A 19,458-nucleotide genomic window follows, 5' to 3' on the forward strand; every position below is an offset into this window, starting at 1 on the left:
CTAGGTAACATTCTGGGACTCAGGTTCGAATCCTGCTGTGGTGGATGGTGTAATTTGAATTCAATAAATATCTGGAATTAAGAATCTAATGATGACTGTGAATCCATTGTCAATTGTTGGAAAGACCCATCTGGTTCACTAATGTCCTTTAGGGAAGGAAGCTGCCTGGTCTGGCCTACATGTGACTCCAGACCCATAGCAATCTGGTTGACTCGTAATAGCTCTCTGGGCAATTAGGGATGGGCAACAAATGCTGTCTAGCCAGCCATGCCCTCATCTCGAAGAAAAGAAAAAATAATATCCAAAAGATTGGGATAAAAGAATTCCATTTGTAATTTTTACATTTAGGAACGCACCGAATGAACCAACTAAATTCAGCCTATTTGAAATTACTTTCGGACCTGAGGTAAGAGGATTACTGAAATTAATGTCATAGTTCAGAGCCCACATATTTGCACAATGTGTCAAATTTAAGGAAAAGATTAAATAGGGAGGGTGAGTTGGCTTGACAGAATTTTAAAGCACCACATCATATGATGAAACAGAAAGCAGGCATGAAATCAAAAATTCGTAGTTTTGCTAGAGGAGGATAAAGTGTTAGTATTACTACTAGTGGTAGGTGAAACTTTGAAAGAAAGTTTTAGTGGGCCTTTCCTTAAGCTTAAAGGGAATTGAGTGAGGTCCATTATTTGATAAGAATTCCAGATAGAAGGAAAACTCAGTGTGTCAAATGAATATGCACAAGAGGTATTTTGTGAGGGAAAGAAAGCCAAAGGAGAATGTCGTTCTTGTTACAACTCAGAACAAAGAGCCAAATCCAGGTAATTTTGATTTTTAATCCCAAATTACATTGTAAAATGGAGATGTTCTCAAAACTTAGGATAAATTAATGAATCACCTTCTACATGAAAATCAAAATGACCTGAAAGAGCTACTACAATTATATGGAAAGATATGCAGAAATAAGCTGCAAAGGACTACCATGATTATGCACGATTAGGTGTAGGAAATGCTGTTCCAATTAAACAACACACTTATAGATGCAACCCTCTAAAACTGAGATAATGAAATGTGAGGCTGGATGAACACAGCAGGCCAAGCAGCATCTCAGGAGCACAAAAGCTGACGTTTCAGGCCTAGACCCTTCATCAGAGAGGGGGATGGGGTGAGGGTTCTGGAATAAATAGGGAGAGAGGGGGAGGCGGACCGAAGATGGAGAGAAAAGAAGATAGGTGGAGAGGAGAGTATAGGTGGGGAGGTAGGGAGGGGATAGGTCAGTCCAGGGAAGACAGACAGGTCAAGGAGGTGGGATGAGGTTAGTAGGTAGGAGATGGAGGTGCGGCTTGGGGTGGGAGGAAGGGATGGATGAGAGGAAGAACAGGTTAGGGAGGCAGAGACAGGTTGGACTGGTTTTGGGATGCAGTGGGTGGAGGGGAAGAGCTGGGCTGGTTGTGTGGTGCAGTGGGGGGAGGGGACGAACTGGGCTGGTTTTGGGATGCGGTGGGGGAAGGGGAGATTTTGAAGCTGGTGAAATCCACATTGACACCATTCGGCTGCAGGGTTCCCAAGCGGAATATGAGTTGCTGTTCCTGCAACCTTCAGGTGGCATCATTGCGGCACTGCAGGAGGCCCATGATGGACAACTGACACAGGTTCAAAAAGAGACTGAAAGCATACTTAAAGATGTTATAATCGAAGTGAGTTGCAGTAAATGGAGCTCACCCATAGTGATGGTACCAAAACCAGATGGCACCCAATGCCTAATTATTAATTACTGCAAAGTCAATGCAGTTACAAAATCTGATTCACATCCTATTCCATATTTCGGAAACTGTATTGAGAAGGTAGGACAAGCAACTTATATTTCAAAGCTCGACTAACTTAAAAGATAATGTCTGAGACAATTATTTATATTGATCGTAACCCCTAAATGTTTTTGGAAAAAAATTTCTGAAGAAGGGTCTGGGCCCGAAACATCAGCTTTCCTGCTCCTATTATGCTGCCTGGCCTGCTGTGTTCATCCAGCTCTACACAACGTTATCTCAAATTCTCCAGCATCTGCAGTTCCTACTATCTCATAAAAATACCAGACTATTTAGATTTACTTTATTGTTACAACCATTTAATTTGAAAATTATACACATGGCAAGATAATTACCAACAGCATGTTATGACTTTGATGAAGGAAGTTGAAGATAAAGATGTTCAGCGGTGGAAGTGACAGATTGAAATGGGCTGCAGTAGTGAATGTTTGCATGCTTAGGGTCAATGTAATGGATATGCACTGAACTGTACTAGTGTAAGACTAAATGAAATGAAGCCATCTTTGCACAATGATGGTTCCTTTTTTCTAAAAAAAGGGGGAGTTTTAACAATATTATAGCTTTGAGGTAAATTTTGTCCTTTTTTTACAGATAAAAACCATCAGAATCATTTTAATTTATGCTGACTAAATATCCTTGGGAGGTGACCAATGCTACTCACCTTTTTATATAAGTAACCGTACAGAATGGAATATGAAGTAACATTTAAATGTACATGGCGTACTTTGCCTGAAAGTACAGTAATACTGCACTTCATAAACACATCCAAAAATTAATACAGACAATAATTTGTGAAGGTCAGGAAACTGAATGTGGCCTGTCATGCCAAAAGACAAATTATACTAACCATTAATCTTCTCAGTTCAAATTGTGACTCATCGTTTTCTTTGTATATATTATAATTCAAAGAAAATACATTTAGATTTTACGGTTTTTTTTGTTTAAAATGTCTGCATTGTAAAGCCAAGAACATTTCTCAGCTTCCTATCTGTAGGAATTTAAAGTCAGAGGTGGATTTGTTGGTCTAGACAACTAGTTGATGAACAGGGAATGGGTGATGACAAGCAATCCTCTGATCGACTGAGGAGGAGCTGATAAAGGTGTAAATTCTAAGTTGAGATCCCAATAAGGTTGAAAACTGAAAAGTTTGGAACTGAATCTTTATTTAAAAATACAAATTTTAATTTTGCTAACGATTTATTAAAGAAGCTTTCTCCGAGATTTGAATGTATCAGAAATTAACTCACTTGATCTTCTAAATCTCGGAGAGGTTACCATTATTCATCTGAGCGGGGGCATCAAGGCTGAGCTCAATTTATCAGCCAGGAGTACCGAGGCCAATTGAAATTGCCTATTCAGCACAGACCGTGGATCTATCACAGGGTCTTTGTGGTTTGTATGACTCATTGACATTATATGGTGAATTTACCCGGGCAAGCTATAGTTCACAAGACAGGTAGAGATCAATAACTACTTTACCCAAACCTACTAGAATGCTAACTATTACTTGTGGGATCTAGTCATTTCTTAGATGGATCCAGTGTTGTAATTTTAAGAATGCTTTCTGACAAACTAATCCAGCCATGGATTGATTTTATTTTGTAAAGAAGTATTTCCTAATATCAAAACAAAATTCATCTTCACAGAGCAGAATCTGTGCCCTCTGCCATGATATACTAGCATATGCAAAAATACCACCTCAGGTTTCTTTTCTCCATCACATTCATATTAAATCACTTCTAGGAAGTTTTGTTTTTAACATTACTGAAGATTCGCTCATATCTATCTCTACTACAGACAGCTGTAAGAAAATGGATAATCTCCCACTGCTCAGACAGCCAGAACTGAGAGGAATAATTCACGCACAGTTTGAACTGCCTCAGCATGTTCAGCCCCTGTTGTTTCACAACCTTGTGCCAGTTGCCGCACCACTATCTCACATAAATCTTTGTTGCTGAATACCGAATAGCAGTTCCAGGTCTTTCCAGGCACCTGAATTGCATCCTGAACATCCTGTCTGCATTCTCAATTACAACTGACATGCTTATATAGCTTCTGTTGTATGTTTCCTGGGCATCTGTACTATCCGTATCTGTACTCATCCGTTAAATCTTTAGAGAGTAACCATTGTCTCCAAGGAACCACCCACTGAAATTGCTATTGAAAGTTATATTATGTTATAGTACAGGATAGTAAATTACATTATAGGAATGACATTAATGAACATGGGTGGGTTCAGAAAAGATTTATTAGGATGCTGCTGGGAATGGAAGGTTTGAGTTATGAAAGTAAGCTGGGACTTTTTTCCCCCTCGGGAATGTAGGAAGTTGAGGGGTGACCTCTTTGATGTTAATAAAATGAGGGGAATGGATAAGGTGAATGGCAAAGGCCTTTTCCTGAAGGTGGGTGAGTTCAAAACTAGGGGGCATATTTTTAAGGAGAGAAGAGAAATTTGTAAAAAGGACATGGGCAGCAACATTTATATACAGAATAGTTAGTGTGTGAAAGGAAGTGACGGATGCAAGTACGGTTAGAACCTTTGAAACACATTTGGATATGTACGTGATTGTAAAAGTCTGGAGGGATATGGACCAAATGCAGACATTTGGAACTAGTTTAGTTTGGGAATATGGTTGGCATGGATGAGTTGGACCGAAGGGTCTATTTCCATACTGTGCAACCACCCAATTACTCTATCCTTTGAGGTGTAACCATTTCTGAGAGACTGGCACAGGGTGAGCATATCATGCAAATACACAGGATTGCAAGATTATCTTTCAGTCGTTGAACATTAAGGGACTGTTAACCTATTGACTGATAAATACTATGGTTGACCTGAGGGTGTCCTGAATGCCACATGTAGGCAGTCTGTGATTCACTGGGCATGTGGGAACCTCAGCCAGAGGAGCAAATCCTCTCTGACTGACTTCATCAGCAGTGAAATGCATAAAGGAGACCCATTCTGACAAGTGGGAGCAGCTTGTGGGACTTGACAAATATCACAAGCAACTCTCTGGAAACAAAATAACTAAAGGTTGATTTGGCCTTAACCAACATGGACAATGTGTGCCACCTGGTCCCTTTTCTTCTGGGTGCTGTAAATATCAGTGATATCTGATCCTCCTTAGAGATGGGTACTCAGTCATACCCTCCGCCTGTATATCCTGTTTCGGGAGCACTGCATTCTAAGAGCTGGTCTGACATGAAACTCCATAAACAGCTGCACTGGTGCTGTCTAAGTTGACAATGGGGAAGTGCACAACAGAGGCAGCAAACTCCTAAGTGGCAGAAATGACCAGTAAGATACTGGTAATCACCTTCAAAACACATGACAGGTCTATTTATTTATTAATTGCCTTGTCTGGCCTCAAATACAATGGAGTGATATTCTCTCACCTCATCTTGGCTGGAAAATTCAAGAAAGCTCAGGAAACCAGCGCACAAAGAGTTAAAAGTTGGAATTTCAGGGTTCCAACAGCAGTTAATGAGTGTTTTACAAAGTGAAGTGGAAGACCTGCCTATCCCATGATTGTCTTCCATGTTCCATGATGAGCTAGCTAAGGTTCAAGGTGAAAATCAATAGGTTCTTGTCAGCTTTCTTGGCAGCCATTTAACCTGTCACACAGAAACCAACCCACAATTCCTAGTCTCACCTTCCATAGCTTGGATCATATTTCCTTATACATTACCACTGTAAATGTTTATGCTAAACTTTTTAATAAGTTTATGTTAAAAATACTTTTTACAGGATGTTCTGGTAATATATATGGAACACTGGCTCAGCCTTAACTGGAGTACTGTATCATTACCTAATCAGCAATTAGTGCCCAATCCTGGTACTACATTTTAGGAAGGATGTGAAAGCACTGAAAGGACTATGAAATTGGTTCCAGGATGAGGGACAGCTATATGGATAGACTGGAGAAGAAGCCTGTTTTCTTTTTGGAACAGAAGATTCAGAGGAGATTTGAAAAAAGCATTCAAAATTGTGAGGAATCTGTGCAGAGTCAATAGGATGAAACTATTGTTGATGGTGGAAAGGTTGGCAACTAGAGGAGATCGCTTTCTGGTGAATGGCAAACAAACAAGTGACAAGAGGAATAACCATTTAATACATTGTGTGTTTAGAGTCTGGAACACCCAAGACTGTGGTGGATGTATGTGGTGAGCGATGAACCATGAGTTTTGTTCAATTTCCTTCTTTGTGTATTCTATTAATTCCAAGGAGACACCATATCCTTAAATTTTAGTAGCTGTACTTGCCAAATTATCTTCATTTTCATAAAACCTATTGAAGTTCCTAATAAAACCTCCCAAAAATGGTGAGATAAAAATCAATTTTTTATTGTGAAACAATCTGCACAATAGCTGAGACAAGAGCTTGCATTTATTCTTTCAGTTCTGCCTGAGTTTTACTGGAAACAAAAACTAGTCAAGTCAATATAGTTCTAACAAAATAGAACAATCGGTGTTCTGTAGAAGGATCAATGGATCCAAAACGTTAACTCTGCTTTCTGTCCACTGATGCTGCCAGAGTTTCCCCAGCAATTTGTGTTTTTGAAATTAATGCAGTTGAACACTACTAGAGGGGTATAACTGGGCAAATAGCCAATAACTATACTCATTTCTAGAAAGAATGAAATAACGAATTAGCACAATCAGAACAGCATTATCACAATCAAACAGCACAGGTGGCCATGAGTAAGCCTCTGCCTGCAGTTTCTGAAGTCTGTTTGTGCTTCTGAATGCTAGTTCTTCCCAGGGGACTTTGTAAAGGTAAGATTGAATTTCAAAGGATTTCAAAATGAATATAAAACTCCAAATTTACAACATTTAGTTACTTATTAGGTTAAATGTGCTGTAAACATAGAGGTACATGGCAGGGTACCTAGGTAACCTTCAGAAAAAAAATTACATTGAATAAATTGTGGACACATCCAGTTTTAGTCTTTGATCTCTTAGCTCAACCATCTGGTAGTTTGGTCTTGCATTGTGGGCTATGCAATACCTTTTCTAAGACTGCATTCTTAGTCTTCTAACTACTCTTACTGTTCTCTTTATGCATGGCCCAATTCCCTACTCTGAACAGGATACTGGAGAAAGTAAAACAATTTCAATAGCTAATTCCAAGTTGATTATGAGGCCCTAATACCTACCTTGTTTAAATGTGAACCTCTTACTCTTGTAATCAATTTCTCTGTCTTAAAAATATCTACTGCTATTGATTAACTTTGTTTTGTGGCTCATTTTGGGTAATTTCATCTTTTTTCTCTCACTTAAAGCATCTTCTTGTTGACCTAGTTCCTCAGATAGTTCTAATCTATCTCCAAAACCGACAGTTCTGGCTCCAGTTCTCTTTAAATGTCAGCTGGAGTCTAACTTCCAAGGATTCGTGCAAAATGATGCCACCTCATTAAAAATTCAAGGAATTTGGCCTTTCATGTGAAGCATACACAACCAAAGGAAAAAGTATAGAAGCATGGTCATACCTGCCAGAAGGAAATGTGGCTGTCAGCATTGGAATATGTGGCTAGATACCTTCCATCAGGAGCAAAGGACACTGCAGTTATGGGTCCACTGTGGCCATGAATAGTCTAGAGAATGGAACACAAACAAAGAAATCTGAGACAGGGACCTTTAATGCTCTAATGTTCATATATCAAGCTAAACAAAGTGCTACATTGACAATTGTCTATAGATTTATGTAAAAATTAGCCTCTTTTGAAAGATCAAGATTTAATGCATTTCAACTCAATTACTGCATAATCAAGACCTGCAATAATGTCAGTCAGTCCACCGAGATTCAAACATATTGGAAAGAGAAACCTGATGCAGTAAAATATTTTTGTTTCTTGTAATCTAAGCCTTTGTGAGGATTGCAAGACAGTGCTAATTGTGACAAATTCAATCTAAGTTAAAACCTGAACAGTACAATTTGTAGATCCCCACTGATCTAAAAAAAAATCTTGCATTCCTTGCTGGTTTTATGGATAACTGATCAGAAAAGTTAGAAAGGGAATATGATTTTGATCATTTTTTTCCACTATTGACAATATTACACACCAGTAGTTGGATGGGGCATGAATCAATTTGGGACAGCTTATAAATACTGCCACAGCTAAAATTTTGGTATTGTTTGAGGCTAAGTGAAGGATTGAATAAGGTACATTACATACACCTGGATAAGTTAAAACAAATAGGAATATACACTTAATGGTTCATTTTTAACATTAGTATTCTCAATTGAACTGGTTTCCCTTAGCTTACAAAATCTAAACAAAGTAAGATTCAACACCCTTGATGGAATTTTCCTATTTTCAATTGAGGTGTTTTGTTAAGTGAGATGCAGGATGTCTGGTCTGCCAATGTTCAGGGTGTCTGTTCTCATGTATTCTTCCATTCTTCACCTCATTAATTAGGCAATGGGGCTCCGGAAGCCTTTCTTGGGAATTGTGTGGTCAGAGAGAAGGAAATGTGTTCCGATGCCCTGAGCCAGGAACTACCCCGCAAACTGTGGAGGTTGACTGGATAAGCGTCACTATCCCTACCTGCTACCTCAAACTCACAGTGCCGTTTATCACTCCAAACCTTCAACTGCACATATCTCTCAAGGCACACCGGCTATAACTCTCACTCTTGTGTGCATCATGTCCACTCAGCAGCTCCCACTTACCTCATCCTGCCAAACCATTGGCCGTTCTTACCCTGTTTCCTACTCAGTTGGGCCATCTCACCACACCTTACGCTGTTCGACCATTCACTTCCATCAGACTTAATTACACTTTCTGTCTCAAAACAGGAAATTTTGACCCATCCCACGAGTCTCTTTTTAAAATCATTCAGGGGAAGTGGCCAATGTAGACCGAGACTGCCTTTAGCAACTGTTCCTCTTTGTCAAAAAAAGGGTCGATACAAAGGGGGTATAATTTTAAGTTGAAAGGCAGAAGGTTTAGAGGGGATTTGAGGAAAAACTGTCTTACCCAAAGTGTGGAGGAGGTCTGGAATGCAGTGCAATCTCAAAATCTTTAAAATGTACTTGAATGAGCACTTGAAGTGACATGACATTCAGGGCTGTGGGTCAAATGCTGGAAAGTGGTATGTGTAGATTTAGAGTAGTTTTGAGAGTGTGGATATGATGGACCAAAGGACCCCTTCTGGACTGTCTGAAGTTATCATTCATTTGGGAGAAATCTGAGGACACATGGAGTAAATGAAAGACTTAGAATCTTGACATCAAGAAAGCATTTTGTGATTTTCTGCTCCAGCCTTAAATGCTAACTTCAGAAGCTCACCATTGTGTGGTGTCTTTCTTCAGAGCATTTACATCTCATTAAAGCCCCAACTTGCTTTTTTAATACACCACTTGCAATTTTCCTGTCCCTGCATGGAAATCAGAATGGGTATCTGATCGCTGCAACTTGTGAGACCTATCATCTAACTGCTTCTAATGTCCCCACTGGGTCCATAGCTAGTTTTCTCTTTAACCCTTGTCGAAACAAGGCAACATTGACAAACCATCAATCTCACCACATCACTGCATCCTTTTGAAAACAAACACACACACAGACAGACACACACACACACACACACCATTTCAGCCTTCTATGATGTGAAAGCTACTAGGTCATGTTCTCCACAGGGTCACACACAGACACGTACATCTCATGCATTTGCACAGGATGCATCTTAAGTGCTTTGCTTTCTTATTTCAGAGGGTCTTCAGAACTCAGTTATGGCATACCAGTCTCCATGGCTTGCATTATTTTTATTGCTGTGGTTAGAGACAGGCAGCTTGTTAAGGTCTAAAGCACTTGAACAATCAAAGGAATGGAAATATCACTGTGCAGCACCGTGCTCCATCAACATCTCATTTGCATCTTGTGCAAATGCTACATAAAAAGCATTACCTTACTGGGTTGAAGGGGTGCTATGGTCAGTTAGGGGTTAGCACTACAGTAGGTCAAGTGAGTCGTTCAATTCCTCTCGAGGGAGTTGGCCATGATCAGTCAGTGGCTTGGTTCTACTGGAGGCCAGATCCAGTTGTGAATGGTGTTGTACAATTAAATAACTCATTGAAGGAGGGTATTCTACAAATATCCTTATCCTCAACAACAGGCGACTGCAACGCATCAATGCAAAACATGATGATGAAGCATTTGCACATCTTAATCTAGAAGTTCTGATTAGATGATCTATCTCAGCCTTCTCCAGAGCTCCACAGAATCACATGTGCCAGTCTAAAATCAATTTGATTCACTCTACATGATAGCAAGAAATGGCTAAAGATACTGGCTATGGTCAAGGCTCTGACAACATGCAGCAACACTCCTAGCCAAGCTGTTCCAGCATAGCTGCAACACTGATATATGCTCAACAATGAGAAAAATTGCCCACATATGTCCATCACAAAAAAGGCAGCAAAATCAACCCAGCCAGTTACTGCCCCATCAGTCCACTTGCAATGGTCAGCAAAGTGATGGAAAAAATCACCAATAGTGCTGTCAAAAAGCTTAGCAATTAAATGTACACTGACTTTTTCTTGGGTTTCGCCGTGACTGTTAAGCACTGGATTTCATTTCCGCCTTGACATAAACATAGGAAAATGAGCTGATCTCCAGAGGTTAGGTGAGAGTGACAGTCCTTGACATCAAGATCTCATTTTGTGAGCCCTAACAAAACCAGAGTCAATGGGAACTGGGGGTAAACTGTCCAGTAGATGGAGTCATACATAGCACCATGGAAGATAGTTATGCTTGTTATAAATAAGTCATCTCAACTCCAGGATGTCTCTGTAGGAGTTCCTCAGGGTAGATACTTTTGGTAAGCAAGGTTAGATCACATGGAATCCAGGGGGAGTTAGCCAGTTGGATACAAAATTAGCTTGAAAGTAGGAGACACAGGGTGGTGATGGAGGATTCTTTCTCAGACTGGAGGCCTGTGACCAGTGGTGTGCACCAGGATTGGTGCTGGGTCCACTGCCTTTCATCATCTATATAACTGATTTGGATGTGATTATAGGAGGCATGGTTAGTAAATTTGCAGATGATCCTCAAATTGATGGGCTAGTGGACTGTGAAGAATGTTAACTCAGGGTACAATGGGACCTTGATCAGATGCTCCAATGGGCTGAGGAGTGGCAGATGGAGTTTAAACTAGATAAATGTGAGGTGTTGCATTTCTGTAAAGCAAATCAGGGCAAGACTTGTACACCTAATGATAAGGTCGTGGAGAGTGTTCCTGAAAGAAAAGACCTTGGAGTGCAGGCTCATAGTTCCTTGAAGATGGAGTCACAGGTAGACAGGGTAGTGAAGGAGGCACTTGGCTTTATTAGTCACTGGATTGAGTAAAGGGGTTGGGATGTCATGTTGTGTGAGTGATAATGGGAACTGCAGATGCTGGAGAATCCAAGATAATGAAATGTGAGGCTGGATGAACACAGCAGGCCCAGCAGCATCTCAGGAGCACAAAAGCTGATGTTTCGGGCCTAGACCCTTCATCAGATGAAGGGTCTAGGCCCGAAACATCAGCTTTTGTGCTCCTGAGATGCTGCTGGGCCTGCTGTGTTCATCCAGCCTCACATTTCATTATCTGGGATGTCATGTTGTGACTGTACATGACATTACTTGGGCCACTTTTAGAAAGCTGCATTCAATTCTGGTCCCTCTGCTACAGGAAAGATGGAGTTAACTTGAGAGGATGCAGAAAAGATTTACAAGGATGTTTGCGGGGTTGGAGGGTTTGGGCTGTTGGGAGAGGTTGAATGGGGGGATCCATTTTCCATGAAACCTGGAGGTGCAGGGGTGATCTTATAGAGGTTTAAAAAAATCATGAGTGGCATGGATATAGTCTTTTTTCCCAGGGTAGGGGAGTCCAACACTAGACTGCATAGGTTTAAGGTGAGAGGAGAAAGATTTAAACGGAACCTGAGGGGGAACTTTTCAAGCAGAGGATAGTGTGCAATGGAATGAGCTGCCAGAGGAAGTGGTGAAGGCAGGTCCAATTATAACATTTAAAAGGCTTCTGAATGGGTGTATGAATAGGAAGGGTTTAGAGAGATATGGGCAAAATGCTAGCAAATGGGACTAGATCAGTTTAGGATATCTGGTCGGCATGGACAAATTGGACTGATGGTTTTGTTTCTGTGCTGTATAACTCTATGACTCAAATCAACTATTTATATATTTTACTAAAGTGGCATTCTAATAGTCATTAATTTTACAACTTTTAAGAAACAGGTTTTTTGGATCAGCAGTTTGTATGCTTTTTGAAGGTTTTGAATTCCTGTTTTCTTAATACTGTCATTTAACTACAAATACAAATTCTTGCCTTTTGAGTCCAAACTAGTAGTTTTCTCTTATTCCAGTTGCTTACTATGCTTTAAAAGTATTCAGGGTAAAACAATGAGTAAAATGTTATTTAAATTAATATTTGAAGTATAGTTTTGTTTGCTGTACCTGTGGCAGCACTGTGAGGGTCCCAGGTTGCACCTATCTATGAAGAAGTTAGCTGACATCAGGGCAGGAAAATCATATCAGCTAGAGTTCAAATCAACTTAATGACTGCTGAAAAGCATGCAGAGCTTGGAGGCACAGAGGGATATGGGTGGACACATGCATGAATCACAAAAGGTTATTCTGCATGTACAGCAAGTAATCATAAAGACTAATACAGCATTGTTGTTAAATCGCACAGGAAAGAGAAAGGAGGTTATGCTTCAGTTATGCAGAGCACTGAGCAGACCATTTTTGAAGCTCTGTGTACAGTACAGATCCCCCTTTTTAAAGATATCAATGCATTGGAGACTATTCAGTGAAAGTTTACCAGACGAATACATGTTTTGAAGAAAGTTGCTGGTAAAGCTTAGCAGGTCTGACAGCATCTGTGAAGAAAAAGTTAGAGTTAACATTTCTGGTCCGGTGACCGTTCCTCCGAACTTAAGGTATCTAGGAAAGCTTCAGTTTATATGCAGAAAATAGGGAGGAGGGTGGGGTAGGGAGTAAACAATGGAATAAAGGATAGAGCCCAGAAAGAGAGAAGAGCAGTTGGATAGGCAAAGAAGTTGATAACGATCTGGCTAGGAGGGTGAACAGTTGTTAATGGGGACTATTAGAAACTAACAATAGGTAGTGTGTAATGGCAGGCTGTCTGATAACAAGGCCAGGTATGTGGGGTAGGGGCCTAGGACATGGGAGAGTTTATGCCATAAAAATTATTGAACTCAGTATTGAGTCTGGAGGACTGCAGGGTCACCAAGCGGCAACTGAGTTTGTACTAAGCTTTGCTGGAGTACTGCAGCAAGCCAGAGACAAAAAGAACAAGGTGTAGAGCTGGATGAACACAGCAGGCCAAGCAGCATCTTAGGAGCAGGAAAGCTGATGTTTTGGGCCTAAACCCTTCATCAGAAAAAAATCATGTGGGAGTGGGATTAATTTGTGTTCATAGAGACCCCTGGGTCTCTATATGAACACAAATTAATCCCACTCCCACATGTTTTTTTTCTGATGAAGGGTTTAGGCCCAAAACATCAGCTTTCCTGCTCCTAAGATGCTGCTTGGCCTGCTGTGTTCATCCAGCTCTACACCTTGTTATCTCAGTTACTCCAGCATCTGCAGTTCTTGTTATGTCAGTGGCAAAGACGTTGGCCAGGGAACAGAGTGGTGTGTAAAAGTGGCAGGCAACTGGAGGCTCAGAGACTTTTTTGTAGCAGAACGTAGATGTTCTGCAAGACAGTCACCCATTCTACGCTTTGTTTCCCCAATGTAGAGGAGACCACATTGTGAGCAGCAAATGCAATAGACTAGATTATGGGAAGTATAGGTGAAGTGTTGCCTCACCAGGAAAGTGTGGGCCCTTGGATAGTGATGAGGGTGGAGGTAAATGGGCAGGTGTTACATCTGCAGGAGAAGGTGCTGTGGGACTGTGGTGGCTGTTGGGGGTGTAGGAAGAATGGACCAAGGTGTCCTGGAAGAAACAGTCCCTGTGGAAGGCGGACAAATGAGGAGAGGGGAATACAAGTCTGGTTGGTAGCATCTCACTGGAGGTGGTGGAAATGGCATCTAATGATCTTCTGGATGTAGACGCTGGTGGGATGGTAGGTAAGGACAAGGGAAACCATATCGCTGTTGTGGGTGGGAAAACAGGGGGCAAGGGTGGAAGTGCGAGGGATGGGTCGGACTCAGTTGAGGGCCCTGTCAACAATGGTGCTGGGGAATCCTCGGTTAAGGAAGAAGGTGGACATTTCGGAAGCTGCCTTTTTGAAGCCGGCCTCATTTCAGCATATGCGATGGAGATGGAGGAACTGAGAGAATGGGATGGATCTTTGCCGCAAGCAGGGTGCGTGGAGGTACAGTCCAGGTAGCTGTGAGAGTCAGTGGGTTTGTAGTGGATATTAGTGGCCAGTGTATCCCCAGAAATGGAAACAGAAATGTTGAGGAAGGGAAGGGAGAAGTCAGCGATAGACCAAGTGAAAGTAAGGGCAGGGTGGAAACTGGAAGTAAACTTGATGAACTTTCCCAACTTCAGATGAGAGACGGAAGCAGCACCGATGAAAGAATTGTGGGTGGGGGCCAGAATAGAACTGGAATGAGGAATGTTCGATGTACCCTATGAAGAGGCAGGCATAACGGGGGCCCATGCTGGTAACCATGGCCTCTCCTTTGACCTGAAGAAAACGAGGGGAATTAAAAGAAAAGTTGTCGAGGGTGAGGATGAGCTCGGCCAAGCGGAGGAGGATAGTGGTGGGTGGGGATGCTTCAGGCCTTTGTTTCAGGAAGAAGCGGACAGCCCTAACATCATCCTGGTAGGGGATGGACGTATAAATGGATTGTATGTCCATGGTAAAGAGGCGGTGGCGGGAGCCTGAAAACTGGAATTTTTGAAACGGCATAAAGCATCAGAGGACTCACGGATGTACATGGGCAGGGACTTGGCTGGTGAGAGAAGATAGGAACAATTGAGTTCTGTGGGGCAGGAGTAAGCTGAAACAATGGGTCTGCCCAGATAGTCCTGTTTGTGGATTTTTTGAAGAAGGTAGAAGCAAGCTTGTGTAGGGCTGGCGGAGCTATCAGCTTGGAGGCAGTTAGTGGGGGGAGGAAGTGGGAGGTGGAGGTCACCAGATAAAATGAGGTCAGTTACCGTAGTTGATACAATGGTCTGATCGTGGTGTCATGGTGAGGTCATGGAGCAGGGGAAAATAGGAAGGGGTATTTGAGAGCTGGCACTCAGCCTCAGCAATGTAGATGTCAGTGCATCAGACTACAGAATACCTGGAATGAGCACGTTACGAGGAAAGAGTGGACATGACAGGTTTGTATCTGCTGGAGTTCAGGAGAGTAACAGGGGATTTGATTGAAACTTAAGACCGGGAGGAATACTGACACGACAGATGTGGCGAATATGTTTCCTCTTGAGGGCAAACCCAGAATTATGGGTTCATTGTTTAACGATAAACAATCACTCATTTAAGACAGAGTGGAAGAGAAATGTTTTTCTCAGAGGGTTGTGATTATTTAGAAGTCTTCTCCAAAAGGCAATGAAAGTAGAAGTGGAATTTTTGAATATTTTAAGTTGCATACGTTGCTCCTAATTTGTGTTTGCATATTGACATGGGGAAAACAAAATTGTGCTGAAAAGCTTGCTTTCCATGTCCTGTGGTTTTCTGATAAACAATGCCATCTTGGAAAGGACATTTCAACGTGGTACCAGAAGGTTGCTGATAACATAAGTATTGTATTCTCAGAAGAGAAAGAATGAAAATAGACCAAATTACGTGCAAAATTACACATTTTTTTTAGTTGATGATGTGAGAAACATTCTGAGAAGAAACACTGTCACATTAACTTATTTCCTATAAAGAAGAAAAGACTTCTAGTAGGATGAAGAGTCACTTAAATGATTGTTGAGCTTCACAATGTAGTACAGCATCAAAAAAACCTAGGATGTTTTGATGATTGGTAAATGCTTTGAGCATGAAGTGACCTTGAGCAGCAGTGTATGAAATACATTCATCACCAAAACTGCAGACTGTCTGTCAATATCTGCCTCTCATTTGTTAGGAGTTTCCCTGCTGAGATTCCCTCAAAGCAGACTGTTTTTGCTTCCTGCATTCATGACAGGTCAGAAGACAAAGCAACCGCTCTTTCTGAACCAGACGCCCGGGTAAAAAATTCAAGTCGACAGAGATGGCCAGTCAAATGTAGTGAAACCTGCCAACAGTTCCCACCCGTGGCTACACTCTAAGTGGCACTTTTAAAAATCATCATTAAAGTGCCTTGGGACTAAATTCAATCGACCCCCTGGCTTAAGGTCTGTGTGCATCCCAGAAGGAAAAATTAGTAAAACTGGCAAATGGGCCATGCTGATCTGACTCGACTTGTTTATTTCAAAATGGAAGAGAGTATGATCAGTACATTCTTTTCCAAGCATTACCATTTTTCCACTGGTTTTCTCCTCAGAGATCTCTTCAATAGGATGTACAGAATCACTAGACCAGGTGGTGGTAGTAATGTAGAAAAAGAATCTGACCTGAGAATTATGAATAATGACACATGGGAGAGAGTGGGTTTTTTGGACACTACATTATATGTCTTGAAAAGGAGCTAGAATATAGGCAAGATTTTCTACATTCTGGACAGTTGGGTTGGACCTATGAAGGCAAAGTAAGTAGATCACTGTGGAGGGCACAACATGTGTCGGTGACCTTGGATCTGGATGTAGTGTGACAATTACCTCATGCACATGTGAAAATGACTTTAAAGACATTTTCAAAAAAAGCTACATCATAAACCAGGCACCACTGAGGAACATCTGGAGACTCTCCAGAGTCCATGCATCATTTAAAAAGTATGAGTCAGGAATGCGAAGGAATACTCTTCATATGCCTTGATGAAAGTAGTTCCAACAACATTGAATTAGTTTGATGACACAAGACAAATCATTCTATTTGACTGGCATCAAATACACAATGTTAAATACTCATTAACTCCATGACCAATGTACTGAGGCTGCAGTGTGTATGAAATGCACTGAAGCAACTTGACTAAGCTTCTCTGACAGCAACTCCCAAACCCGTGACTTCTACCACCTAGAAGTAAAAGGACAGCAGGTTTCCCTTCCACATTACATATGATCCTGCCTTTAAATATTCACTGGGTTAAAATCCTAGAAATCCCATCTAGTAACATAGAGTATTTTTTTAACCACACAGATCACAGAGGTCACAAGAGTAGGTGTCACCACAACCTCATTATGATGAATTGGGGGATGAAGAATGGGCAATATATGTTGAATTTTGCAATGATGTCAACATTACACAAATGGGGAAAAAAATCCCTTTACAATTTGGAAGATATCAACATCCAATAGAAGCTTCAAGTTCTTTTAGATGGGAAAATAAAATTGAATTGATTGCAGTTTTGTAGCTGTACTAACAGGGAATATTTATTTTAAATAACTCAGTAAGTTATTTCATTTCTCTTCCACTTATCGATATCACCTATTTTTGTTACACAGAACTATAGGATTACTGTTTAATGGGCCCAAAGAAGTCTGCATAAACACTGACCTGTATCATGCACTTAATATTGTGACACGCACATGAAATAGCATATTCTCCCCCATTATTTCCTACCTCAAGGTAAAATAGATCAGAAGGAATTCTGCTTACTTGCCAAACAATTGTTTCTCTTATTGATACCTGTCTAAGTTTGTACATTGATCGTTCCAATCTAACAGGAGCCAATAAGGCCAAGAATTAATAATCTGTCAAGCTGTGAATGTGGTAGTGTGAACTAGTATTCCACTATTCTAACACTTGCATGATGCCAACCGCAATTTTGAAGACGGTGGGCCGAGAAAGCTAACAGGCTGTTTCAATGGATCAATTCTCTTTCTATCTCAATTATCAATTATTTCTGAAAAAGTCAGATACCTTTGTACACAAAGGATTACTGAGGCAAATTTAAACCTGCAGCAAGGTAAGTCAAAATAAAAATCAAAGCACAAAAAACCAAACTGGCCTGCAATTTAGCCGCTCTACTTAGACCAGGCTTTTGGATTACCAGCTCAATTGTATAACCACTATACTATCATATCCTTAGTGCAGTAATATAGTAAAGAAGTCAATATGAGTTCAACAACCAGGTGAACACAATGCATATGTGATGAATCCCCTTTTTGGTGCTTACTATTGTGAAGTTGGACAATTAAGTATATATGTTCAGAGGGCAGAGAATTCCAAAAGGAAGATACATTGAGGGCTCAGTGCTGTTGCTATATTTCACTGTTCCAAAATATTAGTTAGTTTCAATTTATGTTTTTGGATAAAAAGGAGGGAATTGTTGCAAGGTTTTCAACTGAGCACCCAAACCGGTTCAGAAATCATTGAAGAGGAGATCCCAGGTTATGGTTAATTGAAGAGACGAAAAGACACAAGCAAACTTCACGCAGCAAAGAACTGCTAAGTTGTATTGTTGAAAAGGCAACGGGAATACACAGGTTCTGTAGAGTTGGGGACTCAGTGAGAAGTCATTCACAGTTGAATAACTCTGTGGTCTTAGAACTCAGGAAGAAGCTCCAGGAGTTTGTTGACAACTAAGTACTAAGTACAACTAAGACTTTGGAAAAATTCAAGAGCTATAGCGGTGGTCAGAAGGAACCACATACCACTAATAGTTTAAGGTAGCTGTGAGAGAGAGTAAAATAAACTCTCAAAACAGTATTTGCTTTGTGCAACAGAGTCAGATTAGTAGTCAGGAAACAAATCCAAGCACAGTACTCTCATGGTGAAGCTTGCTCTTTAGGAAAAGCTGTAGCTGTGCCTTTTACTAAGTGTTGGAGTGCAATTTCCAAGAATCCATGCGAGAATAGTGACAGGGCTGAAAGGTGAATCACCAGAATGTCAACAATCCATGATGGAGTGGCTTTTGATGTAGTTTCAATGTCAGGTCAAAAGTCAAGCAGTGTAATTTCTAGTAAAGTTTTAATTAAACTTGGTGGACCACAGTGTCACTAAAATTTATGGGCATCAACTCAGAAATGCGTGGCCTCTAGCTTGATTGCATTTTCTGTTTCATATGTTCTGTGGGATATTCAAACATGATTTGTCTGTTACCCATATTTGCCTCATGTTCAGGTCAGGATGTTAGAATAGAAGTGATACCTTTTATTGCACAGTCCAAATTTCATTGCTAATAATATTTGCATTTTTGTTTGAATAAGTTTAATTTGTAATAAACCCATTAATCTTTGTTGAGTAAAGAAATATGCCTAACTTGTTTATAACACTGTCTCAAACCATGTGCTTATCCATACAAAATTTGTTCTGACCAGTCCAGAATTGGGACTAGAAAGAAAGTGGTACATCTTTCCAACCTTGACTGTAACAATGCTGAAACATCCTACTTACTTACCATGAACCTGAAGTAATATGGGGTTATCTTGACATAAGGTTGGACAGGCTGAGCCAGTATTCATCAGAGTTTAGAAAAATGAGAAATCATTCAAGTTAAGTTAATTAAGTTATTTGACAATAATTTTAAGGCAGTAAAGATAGCTCTTTGATTAATAAAGGAGTCAAAGGAGGTTAATGGAGGTAGGCAAATATGTTGAGAGGAGGCCACAATTTGATTTCATTGAC

At 40.6% G+C, this 19,458-nt stretch overlaps 1 protein-coding gene across 6 annotated transcripts in view; it reads right to left on the reverse strand.

Annotated features, from left to right (window-relative positions):
• LOC125455412 (WD repeat-containing protein 7) overlaps positions 1–19,458 on the reverse strand; it is a 626,944-nt gene that overhangs the window by 14,178 nt on the left and 593,308 nt on the right. For all 6 annotated transcript variants that reach the window (XM_059649557.1, XM_048537354.2, XM_048537344.2 and 3 more), the window contains one exon: positions 7,313–7,417. In XM_059649557.1, coding sequence (XP_059505540.1) covers positions 7,313–7,417 — 105 coding nt within the window. The remainder of the gene's footprint in view (positions 1–7,312; positions 7,418–19,458) is intronic.

This window comes from Stegostoma tigrinum, chromosome 1, assembly GCF_030684315.1.
Source record: "Stegostoma tigrinum isolate sSteTig4 chromosome 1, sSteTig4.hap1, whole genome shotgun sequence".
Taxonomy (NCBI): Eukaryota; Metazoa; Chordata; class Chondrichthyes; order Orectolobiformes; family Stegostomatidae; genus Stegostoma; species Stegostoma tigrinum.